At 36.6% G+C, this 14,805-nt stretch overlaps 2 protein-coding genes across 11 annotated transcripts in view; one reads left to right on the top strand and one right to left on the bottom strand.

The window, feature by feature from the left end:
• MPLKIP (M-phase specific PLK1 interacting protein) overlaps positions 1-14,805 on the bottom strand; it is an 811,813-nt gene that overhangs the window by 376,033 nt on the left and 420,975 nt on the right. The window lies entirely within an intron of this gene.
• SUGCT (succinyl-CoA:glutarate-CoA transferase) overlaps positions 1-14,805 on the top strand; it is a 772,786-nt gene that overhangs the window by 374,020 nt on the left and 383,961 nt on the right. For all 7 annotated transcript variants that reach the window (XR_007724059.1, XR_007724060.1, XM_050783317.1 and 4 more), the window contains exon 12: positions 11,329-11,431. Coding sequence is in view for 5 of the 7 variants with exons in the window: in XM_050783317.1 (XP_050639274.1) it covers positions 11,329-11,431 (103 nt within the window). In the remaining 2 variants the exon portion in view is untranslated. The remainder of the gene's footprint in view (positions 1-11,328; positions 11,432-14,805) is intronic.

The following is a 14,805-nucleotide window of genomic DNA, read 5'->3' on the forward strand; positions in this document are numbered from 1 at the left end:
TTTTATTTTTTCAAATATATGTCTCTGTCTATATATCTAGATATATAGGTATATATATCTATATACATTTTTATTTTTATTAATTTTTTTTTTCTGAAACACGGTCTTGTTCTTTCACCCAGGCTGGAATGCAGTGGCATGATCATGGCTCATTGCAGCCTCAACCTCCGAGGCTCAAGTGATGCTCTCACTTCAGCCTCCCATGTAGCTGGACCAGCAGGCATTCACCACCATGCCTACCTAATTTTTTTGCCGGGCTAGCCTCAAACTCCTAAGCTCAAGGGATCCTCCTGCCTTGGCCTCCCAAAGTGCCAGAATTACAGGCATGAGCCACTGTGCCTGGTCTCATGTATACCTAATTTGTGGAGGGTTTTTTAAATCATGAAGGGATTTTGAGTTTTGTCAAATTTTGTCAAATGCTTTTTCTGCATCAAGTGAAATGATTATTCTGTTAGTGTGATATATCAGGTTTATTGACATACATAGGTTGAACCATCTTTGTATCCCTGGGATGATCGTTTTAGTATACTGTTGAACTCCATTTGCTAGTATTTTGTTGAGGACTTTTGCATCTATGGTCATCAGGGATATTGGCCTGTAATTTTCTTTTACTGTTGTGTTTTTGTCTGGTTTTGGTATCAGAGTAATGCTGACCTTGTAAAATGAGTTTGAAAATATTCTTTCCTCTTCAGTTTTTGGAAGAGTTTGAGAATAATTAGTGTTTGCTCTTTAACTGTTTCATAGAATTCAGCTGTAAAACCATCAGGTCCTGGGCTCTTCTTTGATGGGAAACTTTTTTTACTGATATTGTTTCATTATAATTCAATTGTGGTTGGTTGAGTATATTTAGGAATGTATCTGTTTCTTCTAGGTTATCCAATATGCTGGCACATGATTGTTCACAATAATCTCTCACGATCATTTGTATTTTGTGATATCAGTTGTAATGTCTTTTTAAATGTTTTTGGATTATATTTATTTGAGTCTTCTTCTTTAAAAAACTTCTACCCCTCAATGATTTGTTGAGTTTGTTTATCTTTTCAAAAATCAATTCTTTGTTTTGTTCCTTTAAAAAATTTTTTTTGTAGTTCCTATTCATTTATTTCTGCTCTGCTCTGATTTTTAATATTTCCATTGATTTATAATTTTGGGGTAGTCCGTTTTTGCTTTCTTAGTTCCATGAGGTGTATTATTAGATTGTTTATTGTTAATCTTTTTACTTTTTGATGTAGACACTTACTGCTATAAAGTTCCCTCTTAATACTGCTTTTGCTGTGTTTCATAGGTTTTGGTATGTTGTGTATCCATTTATATTCATGTCAAGAATTTTTTTTTTTTTTTTTTCGCTCTGTCGCCCAGGCTGGAGTGCAGTGGCCGGATCTCAGCTCACTGCAAGCTCCGCCTCCTGGGTTCACGCCATTCTCCCGCCTCAGCCTCCCGAGTAGCTGGGACCACAGGCGCCCGCCACCTCGCCCGGCTAATTTTTTGTATTTTTTTTTAGTAGAGACGGGGTTTCACCGTGTTAGCCAGCATGGTCTCGATCTCCTGACCTCGTGATCCGCCCATCTCGGCCTCCCAAAGTGCTGGGATTACAGGCTTGAGCCACCGCGCCCGGCCTTTTTATAATTTTTCTTTTATTTTCTTCCTTCCTTTTTTTTTTTTTTTTTTGTTTCAGTAGAGATGAGGTCTTGCACTGTTGCCCAGGCTAGAATGCAGTGGTATAATCATAGCTTACTATAACCTCAAACTCCTGGGCTAAAGCTATCCTCTTGCCCCAGCCTCCTTGTACTATAAGCAAATTCTACAAATTCTACCACACCTGTCTAACTTTTTTTTTTTTTCCTGTAGAAATAGGGTCTCACTATGTTTCCCAGACTGGTCTTAACTCTTGACCTCAAGTGGTTCTTCTACCTTGGCCTCCCAAAGTGCTGCTTTTAAAGAGTGAGCCACTATACCCAGCCCTAAAATTTTTCTTTTACTTTCTTCATTACCTGATTTATTGTTCAGGAGCATGTTATTTTATTTCCATTTGTGAATTTTCTGAAGTTCCTGCTATTACTGATATCTATTTTTATACTATTTTGATCAGAAAAGATAGTTCATATGATTTCAATATATATATATGTTTTGACACAGAGTTTCACTGCTGTTGCCCAGGCTGTAGTGCAATGTCATGATCTCAGCTCTCTGCAATCTCCACCACCCGGGTTCAAGTGATTCTTCTACCTCAGCCTTCCAGGTAGCTGGGATTACAGGCATATGCCACCATACCCAGCTATTTTTTTAAATTTATTTTCTTTTTTAGTAGAGAAGGGGTTTCACCATGTTGGCCAGGCTGGTCTTGAACTCCTGACCGCATGTGATCCACCTGCCTCAGCCTCCCAAAGTGCTGGGATTACAGGTGTGAGCCACCATGCCTGGCTCAATCTTAAATTTTTTGAGACTTGTTTTGTAGGCTAATGTAGGATCCGTCCTAGAGAATATTTTACTTGTAGTAGAGAAGAATGTGTTGGATGGAATGTTCTACATATATATATATATTTCCATTTGGCCTAGATCATTATTAAGTCTAATGTTTCCTTTTTGATTTTCTGTCTAGATGATATGTTTATTTTTTTTAATGGCATATTAAAGTCTTTTACTACTATCGTATTGCCGTTAATCTCTCCTTTTAGAACTATTCATATTTACTTTATATATTTAGGTGTTCTGATTTGGGTACATATGTATTTATGATTGTCATGTCCTCTTGCTGAAGTGACTCCATTATTATTATATAATGTCTTTCTCTAGTGTCTTTACAATTTTTGCATTAAAGCCTTTTTTTTTCTGAGCCTAGAAGCTCTTGCTTTCTTTTGGTTTTCAGTTGAGTGCAATATATTTTTCCATTCCTTCACTTTCAGTCTATGGGTATCCTTAAAGATGAAGGGAGTCTCTTGTAGTCAGCATACTACAAGAGAAAGAAAAGCAAAGCAACTGGTTTTTCTTTTTTAAAATTTTTATTTATTTATTTATTTTTCATTCATTCAACTACTCTGCTCTTTTTTATTTTGGAAGAATTTAATCCAACAAATTCAGTGTACTTATATATAGGTAGGGAGTTAATACTGCCATTTCATTCATTGTTTTGTAGTTGTTTTGGAAATACTTTTTCTTTTCTTTCTCTCTTGCTGTCTGCCTTTGTGGTTAATTGATTTTCTTTTCTAGTAGGATGTTTTAATTTCTTGTTTTCTATCTTTATGTGTATTTTTTGTTTGTGAGTACCATGAAGTTTACAAGAACTTATGATTTTTGTAATAGTTATAGCACATAACAATAGTTATAGCACATTATTTTAATTAATAACAATTTTTGATTGCAACAACAAAAAACTCTACATTTTCACTTCACTCCCTCTTCTCCACATGTTGAATTTTTGATGTCACAACATTCATCACATTACATTGCATATTTTTTAACAAATTATTATGGTTGTTATTGTTTTTAATAGTTTTATCTTTTAACCTTCATTCTAAAGATATAAGTAATTTACACACCATCATTACCATATGAGTATATTCTGAATTTGATTGTGTACTTACTTTTATCAGTGAGTTTTATACTGTCAGATTTTTTGTATTGCTCACTCATGTCCTTTTTGTTCAGCTCAAAGAACGGTCTTTAGCATTTCTGGTAAGGCAGGATGGATTTCCTTAGCTTTTACGTGTCTAGAAAAGTCTTTATTTCTCCTTTATTTCTGAAGGATAACATGCTGAGTACAGTATTCCTGGTTGACAGTTATTTTCCTTCAATGTGTTAAATATATCATCTCACTCTCTTCTGACCTATAAATGTTTCGTTGAGAAATCTTCTGCCAGATGTATTGAAACTTGCTTATATGTTAATTGCTTCTTTTCTCTCGTTGCTTTCAGTATCCTCTTTATGGTTTTGATATTTGGCAGTTTGATTATAATATATATCTGGTTAGCCTGATTTTGATGAAATCTGTTTGGAGGTCTTTGATTTTTCTATACACAAATATTTATATCTTTCTCCAGGCTTGGGAGGTTTCTTGCTGTTATTTCTTTAAATGTGGTTGTACCCCTTTACCTTTCTCCACTCTCTTGAATGCCAATAACTGCTCTTTTAATGTGGTCTCATACATCCATTAAGCATTCTTCATTTTTTTTTCTTTTTTATCCACTGCCCATATATTTTCAAATAATTTGACTTTGAATTCACAGATGTTTCTTCTACTTGATTAATTCTGCTTTTAATGTTCTCTATTGCAGTTTTTTTTGGGGGGAGTGTTCACATCATTTTCAGCTCCAGGATTTGGGGTTTTTTAAAAATATTTTAATTTCTCTGTTATGTTTCTCTGATATTTGTTTCTGTGTATTTTCTTTAAGTTCACTGAGCTTCCTTAAAACTGCTATTTTGGGCCAGACGTGGTGACTCATGCCTGTAATCCCAGCACTTTGGGAGGCTGAGGCAGGAGGATCACCTGAGGTCAAGAAATAGAGACCATCCTGGCCAATATGGTGAAATCCCGTCTATACTAAAAATACAAAAATTACCTGCGTGTGGTGATGCACTCCTGTAGTCCCAGCTACTCAGGAGGCTGAGGCAAGAAAATCACTTGAAACCAGGAGGTCGAGGCTGCAGTGAGCCAAGATCACAGCACTACACTCCAGCCTGGTGAGAGAGCGAGACTCCGTCTCAAAAAAAACCAAACAAAAAAACCAAACAAAAAACAAACAAACAAAACACACACACACACACACACACACACACACACACACGCAAACTGCTATTTTGAATACTTTGTCATTTCTATCTCTTCTAGATCAGTCCCCAACACATTATTTTGTCCATTTGGTAATGCCATGTTTCCTTGATTGTTTTTGATCCTTGTGGTTGTGTTGTGATGCCTGTGAATTGAAGGAGATATTTGTTACAGTCCTCACCATCTGGTTATGTCTAGTAATGTTACTCAACAGTAAGCCTGTCCAGAAATCCTGAGCAGACCCTCTGTAGTGGTCCCAAAGCCTATAATCACTATAGCTATTGCAGCACTAGAAGGAGCTCTAAGCCCAGGACAACCATGGCCAGTGCTAACCAGGCTTGAGTTCCTTGACTTATACCGTTGGTACAGAAGCTGTCTGGAATCAATATGGGGAAGACTCAATGAGAGCAACAGCTTTGTTTGGAAGCTGGTCATGGGTTCAAGCCTGGGAGACCTGTGGTCTGTGTTTCCTGCAGCATAATGTTGTTGGCTAGTTTCTCTTGTGTGGTACCTTCATTGGCCAGAATGTAGAGCAACCACCAAGGTTTGTATATTTGTTGCTATAAGCCCCAACTCTGTGCTTTGTTTCTCACTGAGCCTAGGTGGTCTAGCCCTACTGGTACTCCCAAAATTTTTCATGAGTTCTTGGAATGGTGGGGAACCTGAATGTCTGCTTTGAGCTCCACTTTTCCCACTGCAGAAATTGTGAATGTAGGGCAGTTTGCTCTCTGTGGTACTGTTTGGCTGGGGAGAGAAGTGACATGGTCAGAGAATTGTTCTTCTTACCATTTTATTATAGTTTTTCTCAGTTTTGTGGTGCAATGGGGTGTCTCAGCCTCCCAAGTCCTTGAATATTCAGACTGGTCCTTTTGCCTGATGATAGTTACTGGTTGGATTTCTTTGTGGAGGAGTTAAGCTATAGAATGCCTATTCCTTCATCTTGCTGCTGTCAGTCTAAAAGAATGGGTTTTTAAGGTCATTTGAATTCCTGAGATCTTATGACTCTGGAAAGTATAGGAAGTCCCTAAATTGAAACATGATGTTTGAAGCATTTATATGTTAGTCAGTTTTGAAATGTGATTTTTTTTTCCCTAAGACATACTGCAAGATTTTCTGCAAGACATACAGAATTTAGGGACTAGTCTTAAAGAAAATTTAAGAGGAGATGCTGTGCTATTCCATTTTAATCTAAGGGTCTCAAATTGTCTTCCTTCTCTCAATGTCTGGGTCTGATTAAATATAGTCTTTACAAGGTTTTAGGAGACAATTATGTACCACATTAATTCAAACTAATGTGACTGAGAGTCTCTTATTCTTTCCAAATCATCATATATTCAGTCATTCAGCAAATATTGAGTACCAATTATCTTCTACTTACTGTGTAAATAGCAGTCAAGAAACAGTCTGTTTTAGTGTGAGAGAAGATAGTGGTACTGGGGAAGGAGACAGTCAAACAGACTTGAGATACACCTAACATCGGTGACTTTTTGGAAGGAGGAATATTGGAGGCAGTATGTTTTTAACCAGGTATTGCTATAGTCTGGGTGTGCGGAATCAAGGGCCAGGACTGTGATAGTTACAGTGTGAATGGAGGAGTAGTTGATTCTATAAGGCAATTGTATCTAAGTTATAAGAAATGAATGAAAAGGAAGGCGTTCCAGGTTTAGCCAAGGGTGTGAGTTCTGGCAAGTGAGGAATCCTAAGTTTATGAAGGAAATGGAAATCATAAAATCTTCCATGGTCATGATATCATGGGGATGCTAATGCATCTGAGTGGAATTATCCTATGGTATATAGAAAAAGGGAACTAGGGAAAGAAAGGTCTGGGCTGGTAATAGGGATTTAGATGTCATCTGCATAGAGATGACAAGATGGCTTAGGTGAGTAAAAGGGAACGAAGAATATTGCACAAATGTCCAATAGAATAAAGCACAAATGTCCAAAGAATAAAAGCACAAATGTCCAAAGATGTTTTAGAGAACCAAGGGAGGGCCGGGTGTGGTAGCTCATGCCTGTAATCCCAGCACTTTTGGAGGCCGAGGCAGGAGGATCACTTGAGGTCAGGAGTTTGAGACCAGCCTGGCAAACATGGTGAAACCCCATCTCTACTAAAAATACAAAAATTAGCCAGGTGTGGTGGCAGGCACCTGTAATCCCAGCTATTTGGGAGGCTGAGGCTGGAGAATCGCTTGAACCTGGGAGGCCGAAGTTGCAGTGATTTGAGATTGCATCACTGAACTCCAGCCTGGGTGATAGAGCAAAACTCTGTCTCAAAAAAAAAAAAAAAAAAAAAAAAAAAAAAAATCTAGGAAACCAAGGGAGAATGGTGTCACAAGACCTCCAGGTAGAATAGTTAACATCATCAAATACTGCATAGGGATGTAGTATGACAACCATGAAAAGAATATTGGATTTTACAAATGATAGCTGGAGACCTTTAGAGACTGGGTAAGAAAAGGCATTCATGACCAAACCAGATTTCAGAGGCTCGGGATTGATGGTGAATTGAAAACAGATAAATAAGAGTAATTAAAAGGATTGGAAATTTCTAGAAAACAATCTTTTTTTTCAGATGGGAACTTGTTTGTTATTGATAATAATATGGAAGATACTACTGATCGGCAGATTTGGGATGCATCAGAGGCAAAGCGTATGTTGCCTCCTGTCAAGTTTCTCATCTACATCAGCCGTACATCTCTAGTCTCATCTACATCAGTCCATTGTCTGCATTAGTGCTGAGTAGGTCAGTCCTCTGCCTAAAGACCTCTCTGAGTTCCTTGTTGCAAGAAGAAATCCAATATTCTTAGCATAGCAGACAAGTTGCTTTGCATTTTGGTTCTAAACTCTCTGTCACATTTCATCTTCTGCCACTTGGGGCACAGGAGATTTCAGATTGTTTCCAAGTTAGATCTTTGTACATATTGCTCTCTCTACCTGGAAGAGCCTTTCTCCCATCTTTCACATGTCTAATTCTAACTTGTCTTTCAATACTCAGCTCAAATATCGCCTTGTTTTTGAACCCTTTCCTGCATCCATGGTTCCAGTGCAAGTCTCCCTCTTTGTTGAAGAAACAACCATAAGTTGTTTCTTCGTATCTTCGTTTCAGCATCCTGCATTGTAATTCCTCTCTTTTCATAGCTGTGTTCTCCATTAGACTATATGAACTCTTAACACAGGGACTCTCTTTTTTATTGCAATCTCCATGGCAGAGGCAAAACAAACTCTTGCTAAAAGCATCGGGAATGAATGTGTATTAATGTAATAATATATACTGAGGTATATAAGATAGAAGTGAAGAAGCATATTATTAGTACAAAAAATGAACAGTTTCACCTCTGCTCCTTCAGTTTTTAGCTGTGACCATATATAATGAATAAAATATGTGAAGCTATGCATTCCGAATGTATTCTGCTACAGTCATTATGTGTTAGAACGTGGTTTTGGAGTTAAGCAATCTCAGCTTTAAACATGACATCTGACTCTAAGACTCTAAAACCTGTATGAATTTGAGCAAGTCAATTTCTCTGAACCTGAGTTTCCTATTGGTCAAATGAGAATAATACCGTATAGCGTGGCTGTGAAGATAAAATTGACAAAATATAGATTAAACTATTTAATAACCAGCATTTAGATGTCACTAATGTCACAATTATTTCCAACTCTCACCTTCATGGCTGAGATCTCTTATTAGTTTCTTTCTGGTCTTGTATTTGTCTCATTTACAACTTTAATTCATTTTATAAAGAGAAGAATGTTTCATTTCTTAAGTGGAATTTTGATGTTAGGAAATTTAACATCAGCTGTGCTTCACCTATCTAAATGATGCCATTTGATTCATAATACTCATTCCCAACATTAAGTGAATTTACAAAAATCTAGAATGAAATATATGTGTTGATTTAGTAAGTTGCCAATTACATTTGAATTGTTCATGAGTCTCCAAATAATTTTCCAGTGAAGGCCCTAACTTCACTTGCTAAGCTGGATCTGAGGACACCCTTTTTGTCTTATCTTCTGGAATCTATTGCCCTCAGTGATTTATATCAGCTTTTAAAATTTTTTTAGCAGAATTTTTGTGGTTAATAAAAACATGTGCTTACAGCTTTTTGCATAAAGGATTCCACATCCGATTTAGATCAAGAGATAGATTTTTAGAAAAAAATGATGGATATGTCCTCTGAGAGCAGTGGAATGCAACGATGTTCTGTCTCTCTCTGATTGAGTTCATGGCATTTCAGAACCCTTCCACACCCACACCCACGCAAAGACACAAACAGTGGTCACAACTGCAGCTCCCGCAGTCTCATTTCCAGAGTGCATCCGTTGTTTTCCATAGCATGAAATAAATCCCTCTTTTTTGCCCAGTGGTGAAAAGCTTATATAAATACTAAAACTTCAACTATTCCCCTGAGTTTTCTGTTGGCTAACCTGCAGCCATGGGTTGTTTGGATATTGACATGCATTTGCTGTGTAGATCTTTCAGGCCACTTTGGTGAGTCCAGTGGTGATAAATTCTGTTGTCTTGAAAATTTATCAGGCTAACTGTTTTAATGCTCCATCTATGAAAACTTAAGTAATTGACGCCCTCATCGAAAAGGCTCCAGGTTCAAAGTATCTCTTGTTCTTTCAGCATATATCATTCTGATGATATACATCTATATATATTTCAGGAAGCCTTGGCCAGGAGTTGACTGTAACAGTCATTGGAAAGAAAGTAAGAATGTGATGAATTGATGAACCAAACATTTAACCTTGCATTGTTATTCCTATGAAAGATTTTTTAAAACTATATTCAGAAGTGAAGTATTTTATTGTGTACTAAATAGGGGTAGTTAACATTACTGGGCTGAAATTAAAATGTATAATAAAAAATCCTTATCCATAGAATTGGAGAGAAAATGGAAGGCATATATTTAAAAACAAAATCAATACTTGGTGTATAGTGGGTAATCAGTAAATGAATGTGTGGATAGGATTGATTAGCTTCCTAGTGAAATGTAATACTACCTTTATAAAAAATATTTATTATATCCTTAAATAAAAACTTACATGATTGAACATCATTGTTTATATAGTAGCCTTATTTTGGAACATATATTTATTCCATTTTTTCTTTTTATTTCTTATTTTTCATTTCTTCTCTTACGTAGCAATCAATTAAGTGTCCTTCAGTATTGAAACTATTCTTTTTTTTTTTTTTTTTTTGAGATGGAGTTTCGCTCTTGTTGCCCAGTCCTGGAGTGCGATTGGTGCGACCTCGCTCACTGCAATGTCTGCCTCCCGGGTTCAAGGGATTCTCCTGTTTCAGCGTCCCAAGTAGCTGGGATTACAGGCACCGGCCACCATGCGGGGCTAAATTTTTGTATTTTTAGTAGAGACAGGGTTTTACCATTTTGGTCAGGCTGGTCTGGATCTCCTGACCTCAGGTGGTCCACCCGCCTTTGCCTCCCAAAGTGCTGAGATTACAGGCGTGAGCCACCGCGCCTGGCTGAAGCTATTCCTATATATATGTATTTTTTTTTTTAATGGTGAAAGAAGTAAATTTATCTAATACAGTTTCCTCCGGAGTCTGCAGATTTGAAGTTAATTTTAGCTATGTACAGGAGAACCGAAGGGAAGTCCATGAATATTCTACTATTGTTTCACTAGCCCTTCCATATTAGTAAAACATTTTAGTCTACGTTGGCTAATATTTTAAAAATGTCTCTTTGGTTGCCTAGATTATTAATTAGAACAGGTTTGACATTTTAATAATCAGTAATTCTGAAAGTCTTCATTCATTAGAAACTAATTGTGTTGGGGTGTCCCTATAGATCCAAGATTTTATTTCTGTGTTCACTGTTTTTACAGAGAAGAAATATCAAACAATAAATCTCATAAATGTGTTAGCTTCCCTTCCTTAAGACCTATTAGGGAAAATAAAGAAAATCCATATGCTTTTCTGTCTGTGAAGTCCAATTTTAAATTATAGTAGAAATAAAACAGACAAAGGATTTGGATAAATTTGAGTTTTGTTGGCTGAACTGAAATAATCACTCTTTGCATGTCTTCAGTTGTGCTGGTTTGTAAATCACAGTGTAAAGGTTGTTTGTAGGCCAATGGTTGTGACCATTAATTTTTGCATACTTTTCCCAAAGCTTTCTTAAAACAGTTATGTTAGTTTTTTTTTTGTTTTGAAGAATAATATATCAGTGCCTATCCTAACCTGATTTCCACTACCTGAGACCTAAAAGACATATTGCCCAATGACTTCACGCTCAAAGTACAATGATATTATTATTATTAAATTCACAAATTGCTCGGAGAATTCATAGCAATAGAAATAGGAAGAATTACATCTGTAAATGATGGATTTTTAAACACTAGCACCTGGGTGGCTGCTCTTATCCGTACAGGGCCACTCAAGTCATTTCATACAGACAGCCTTCTCTCAAATGAGGTGTAAAGAAAGACTAGGAAACATATTTTTGTCACTATTGCTTGCTTTGAAGGAGGGCCACATGATAGAAGAGGCTGTGTTATGTTCCTTCCTATGTAAAAAAATGTATCCTTGTTTGTCTTAGGTTTGAAGAAGAACTGACCAGCAAGTGGTTACATCTTTTTGAAGGCAGTGGAGTCCCATATGGCCCAATCAACAACATGAAGAATGTATTTGCAGAACCTCAGGTTTGTTTTTGAAGTTTAACAACACAAGCATTTGCCTCTCTTTTCTGTCCAGATTGACTTATATCAAGGTACCTTTGCCATTGATTTCAAGCTTAAGTCACACAATGTGATTTTTCACCATTATATTAAAATTGTTTGTGGGTCTGAGATAAAAAGAACCAGAACTTAGAAGTGGCTGTCCATAAGCATACTTATGTCTGTGTTAGATTTAATATACTGTATTTCTTCATTAGCCACTACATGAAGTTTCTGTGGCCAGGGTATTTAATTTTCCTGAAAAACAGAAATATACACAATTGAGATATTGGGGTCGGGTACTCAGAGACTATTCTTTGTAGGAAGAAATATGAGAACTTTCATAGTTACAGTCTACCTCTGATCATATGATTATCTTAAAATGTACAGAGCAAGTCATATTTAATTCTGCAAATGAGAGGACTTTGTTTGCTTTGATGAATATGTGTTATTTGTGAGGCATAAATTTTACACAGATAGATATTTATGCTCTACATTGCTTATCAGGCTCCTTTTTGGGGTCCAGGAACAGGGTCACCTGAAAATATATTTACTTTACAACGTTGTTTAAGTGATTATTTTTAGATGATGTGAAAATAATGTTTTGATTTTATTACTTCAATCAGTATAACTACACGCAGTTTACCGTTTCTCAGATTCATCCGTTAATCCCCAAAAGTAGAGGAACTCCATTTTAAAGCTTTCATTGTGATTATTCAACTGTCTTGTCAGTTTCCAACATTCAAAACTATGGGGTATATTTTCCTGGGTTCTTTATATTTACATAGTGGCAGGTTTTTCTTAGAAATAAATTACTGAACATAGAATACACCTTTTGAGGGAGACCTTTGTTGGAAAACCTTTGGTGCCTTTTATCTTACATGAATATCTGCTTAAAAGAAAATTGAAATATTTTAAATTTAATGGTTACTACATTTACTGGAGAAAAAAAGTGAACAAATTCAGGGATTCTGCTTGTGCTATTTTTCTGCCAAGATTGTGAGTATGGCAACGCTTTGTTCATGTTAAAACATTGGTCAATAATGGTCAATAAGTATCTGAGATAAAGGGGCCCATTTGGTGTGTACTATGTGAATTCATCTGAAGGGGACCCCACACCATCAGTGGGTGAATGCCTGGTGATTCTTTACAAGGAGGTAGCATTGTGCACACTCTGAATGTAGTAGACCAGGGGACTGATTTTCTCACTTCGTAACTTTGAGTGAGGCCAAGCCATCATTTGAAGCTGTCATGTATTGAGGTGTGTGTAGAACTTCATGTTTACCTCAGTTTGAGGGTACATTCCTCTGGAGATATTTCCTAAGAGTTTCTCCATCATCATTTCTATTGCTCCATCTGTGTTTTATCAGAGATGAAGACACCAAAGCAAAGAATTATTTTAAATAATTACATTATTTAAAAATATATTAAGTATATTCTAACACTACCTATTTTTTAGGCTTTGATAAACAAAGATTTATAATCCCACCCACTATCTTAAAATAATTCACTTTATTGGCTAGTTCAAAGTGAATATAGGATAATTAGAATTTTTATACCTAATTTTCTCTTGTGGTTCAATGTAAGTACTTTAATCTTTGCATGTCAATTCTTTTGGAACTACAAAAATTTGTTATTGGTCTATGGCATATTTTCAGTCATTAGCCTACTTTCCAAAATGGAGAACATTTATATTACCTAAGTCAACATACTAGCTTTTCGTACTATTACAAATGTCTCTACTGCCCTTTGCGTACATTTGTGTAAAACAGATTATTTTTGAAAACCCTCAAAATGACATCTAACTGTGATGACTTAGTTCATTCATTTATTCAACACACTTATGATATATCCAGTGCTTGTGACTTAGCAGAAATTCAGTACACAATGTGTACCTGCTATTTAAGTCCATTTTGAATGTATTTATCAGAAAGGTACTAGTTAATGAGTTGGTTAACTCTGGAATGTGCAAGTTTTCCAAATAATCAAGTTGCTCCTCTGCAGTCCCCCCTCCCCTTTTTAAAATCCTCCCCACCATAACTATCATCTTGTGTACTCCTGAGTGAGGCTGACAAGCTGTATCTTCAGGGCTGGTTGGAAAACCCTTGGTGATCTGAGGGAACTCAGTGTAACGTAATGGTTAAGACCATGGAGTCAAAATTGGTGGGCAGTTTATTATAAACTTCTAGACTTTAGTTTTCTTAAGTGTAAAATGGTGAAATGGCATCTGAGATACTGTTTATGAAGGGAACAGCACAGGGATTGTGAGATGGTAAACAGCCAATGCCTAGTAGTAGCTGTGGTTATGATGGTGCCCTTTAAGGTTATATTCTTGTTTAACTTCTTTTACTTGTCTTTGTATAGTGGATAGAGGAAAATCCAGTGTAGCCTTGGGGATGGGGATCATTAAGTTAAGCTTGCACTCTGCTATCCTTTTATAAAACTATATCTGCAAACCCTATGCCAAGAAGAGAACTTCCCTTCCTCATTTCTGATGATTGAAAATCCTTTTATTTTTCATTTTCCGTAAAAGTTTTTTCTAAGTATGATTTCCGTTTAAGGTATCCTCCCTTGTTTTGCCTCTGATGAGCTGTAGAGTTTCTTGGCCCTGGGTGCATGGAAACAGCCACTTCTGTTCAGATGTGGGAACACACCGCTGGCGCATGTGGCCCACTCTCCGTGTGCGCTGTGCCAGCACAGCTGCTAGTTCAACTGAAAATTGCTTTGGGTGAAGTACAAGGCCTGGAACATGGCGTAGGAATGGAGACTTTGATAAAGTGAAAAGGGGTATGTCTAACAACCACAACAAAAGCCAGGATTGGGAGACTCAAGTAACGGCAGAAAAATTTGAGTGCCTACTTCTTAAGTAGACCATTAACAGCATTTCATCTGTGGTTTGAACTTGGAGACAACAAAAATGTACTTGATGGTAGAAACTATTTCTAGCCTAACAATTTCATCATAGTCTCATGGATTGAGGTAACTTGATTTTTCGATTCAACCAAAACAGCAGATGATTTTTTTTTCTGGGATAAATGAGAGATTGTCTACCTTTTATCCTCCGATTATATGTGACAGACCTTTGCACAGTTAAAGTGATCCTACAGGCATCCACTGTTAAGTCAATCAAGAATACTGCAGGCTGGGTGTAGGGGGATTGGTCTGCATTTACTGAAAGTTCTGAGGAGTTTTTATTCAGAACCCTTAGAGTGGGAGTTTTATTGTCTTTCTCTCTCAATGACAAATTATCTATGGAAAGTTCTGTGCATTATAGATGTATAATATAGATTATCTGCATATAGATTTTAACAGGCAGTCATTTTTCCAAGTGCTTTCTTAAAATATCTTCTTTTAATCAA

Source organism: Macaca thibetana, chromosome 3, assembly GCF_024542745.1.
Source record: "Macaca thibetana thibetana isolate TM-01 chromosome 3, ASM2454274v1, whole genome shotgun sequence".
Classification (NCBI taxonomy): domain Eukaryota; kingdom Metazoa; phylum Chordata; class Mammalia; order Primates; family Cercopithecidae; genus Macaca; species Macaca thibetana.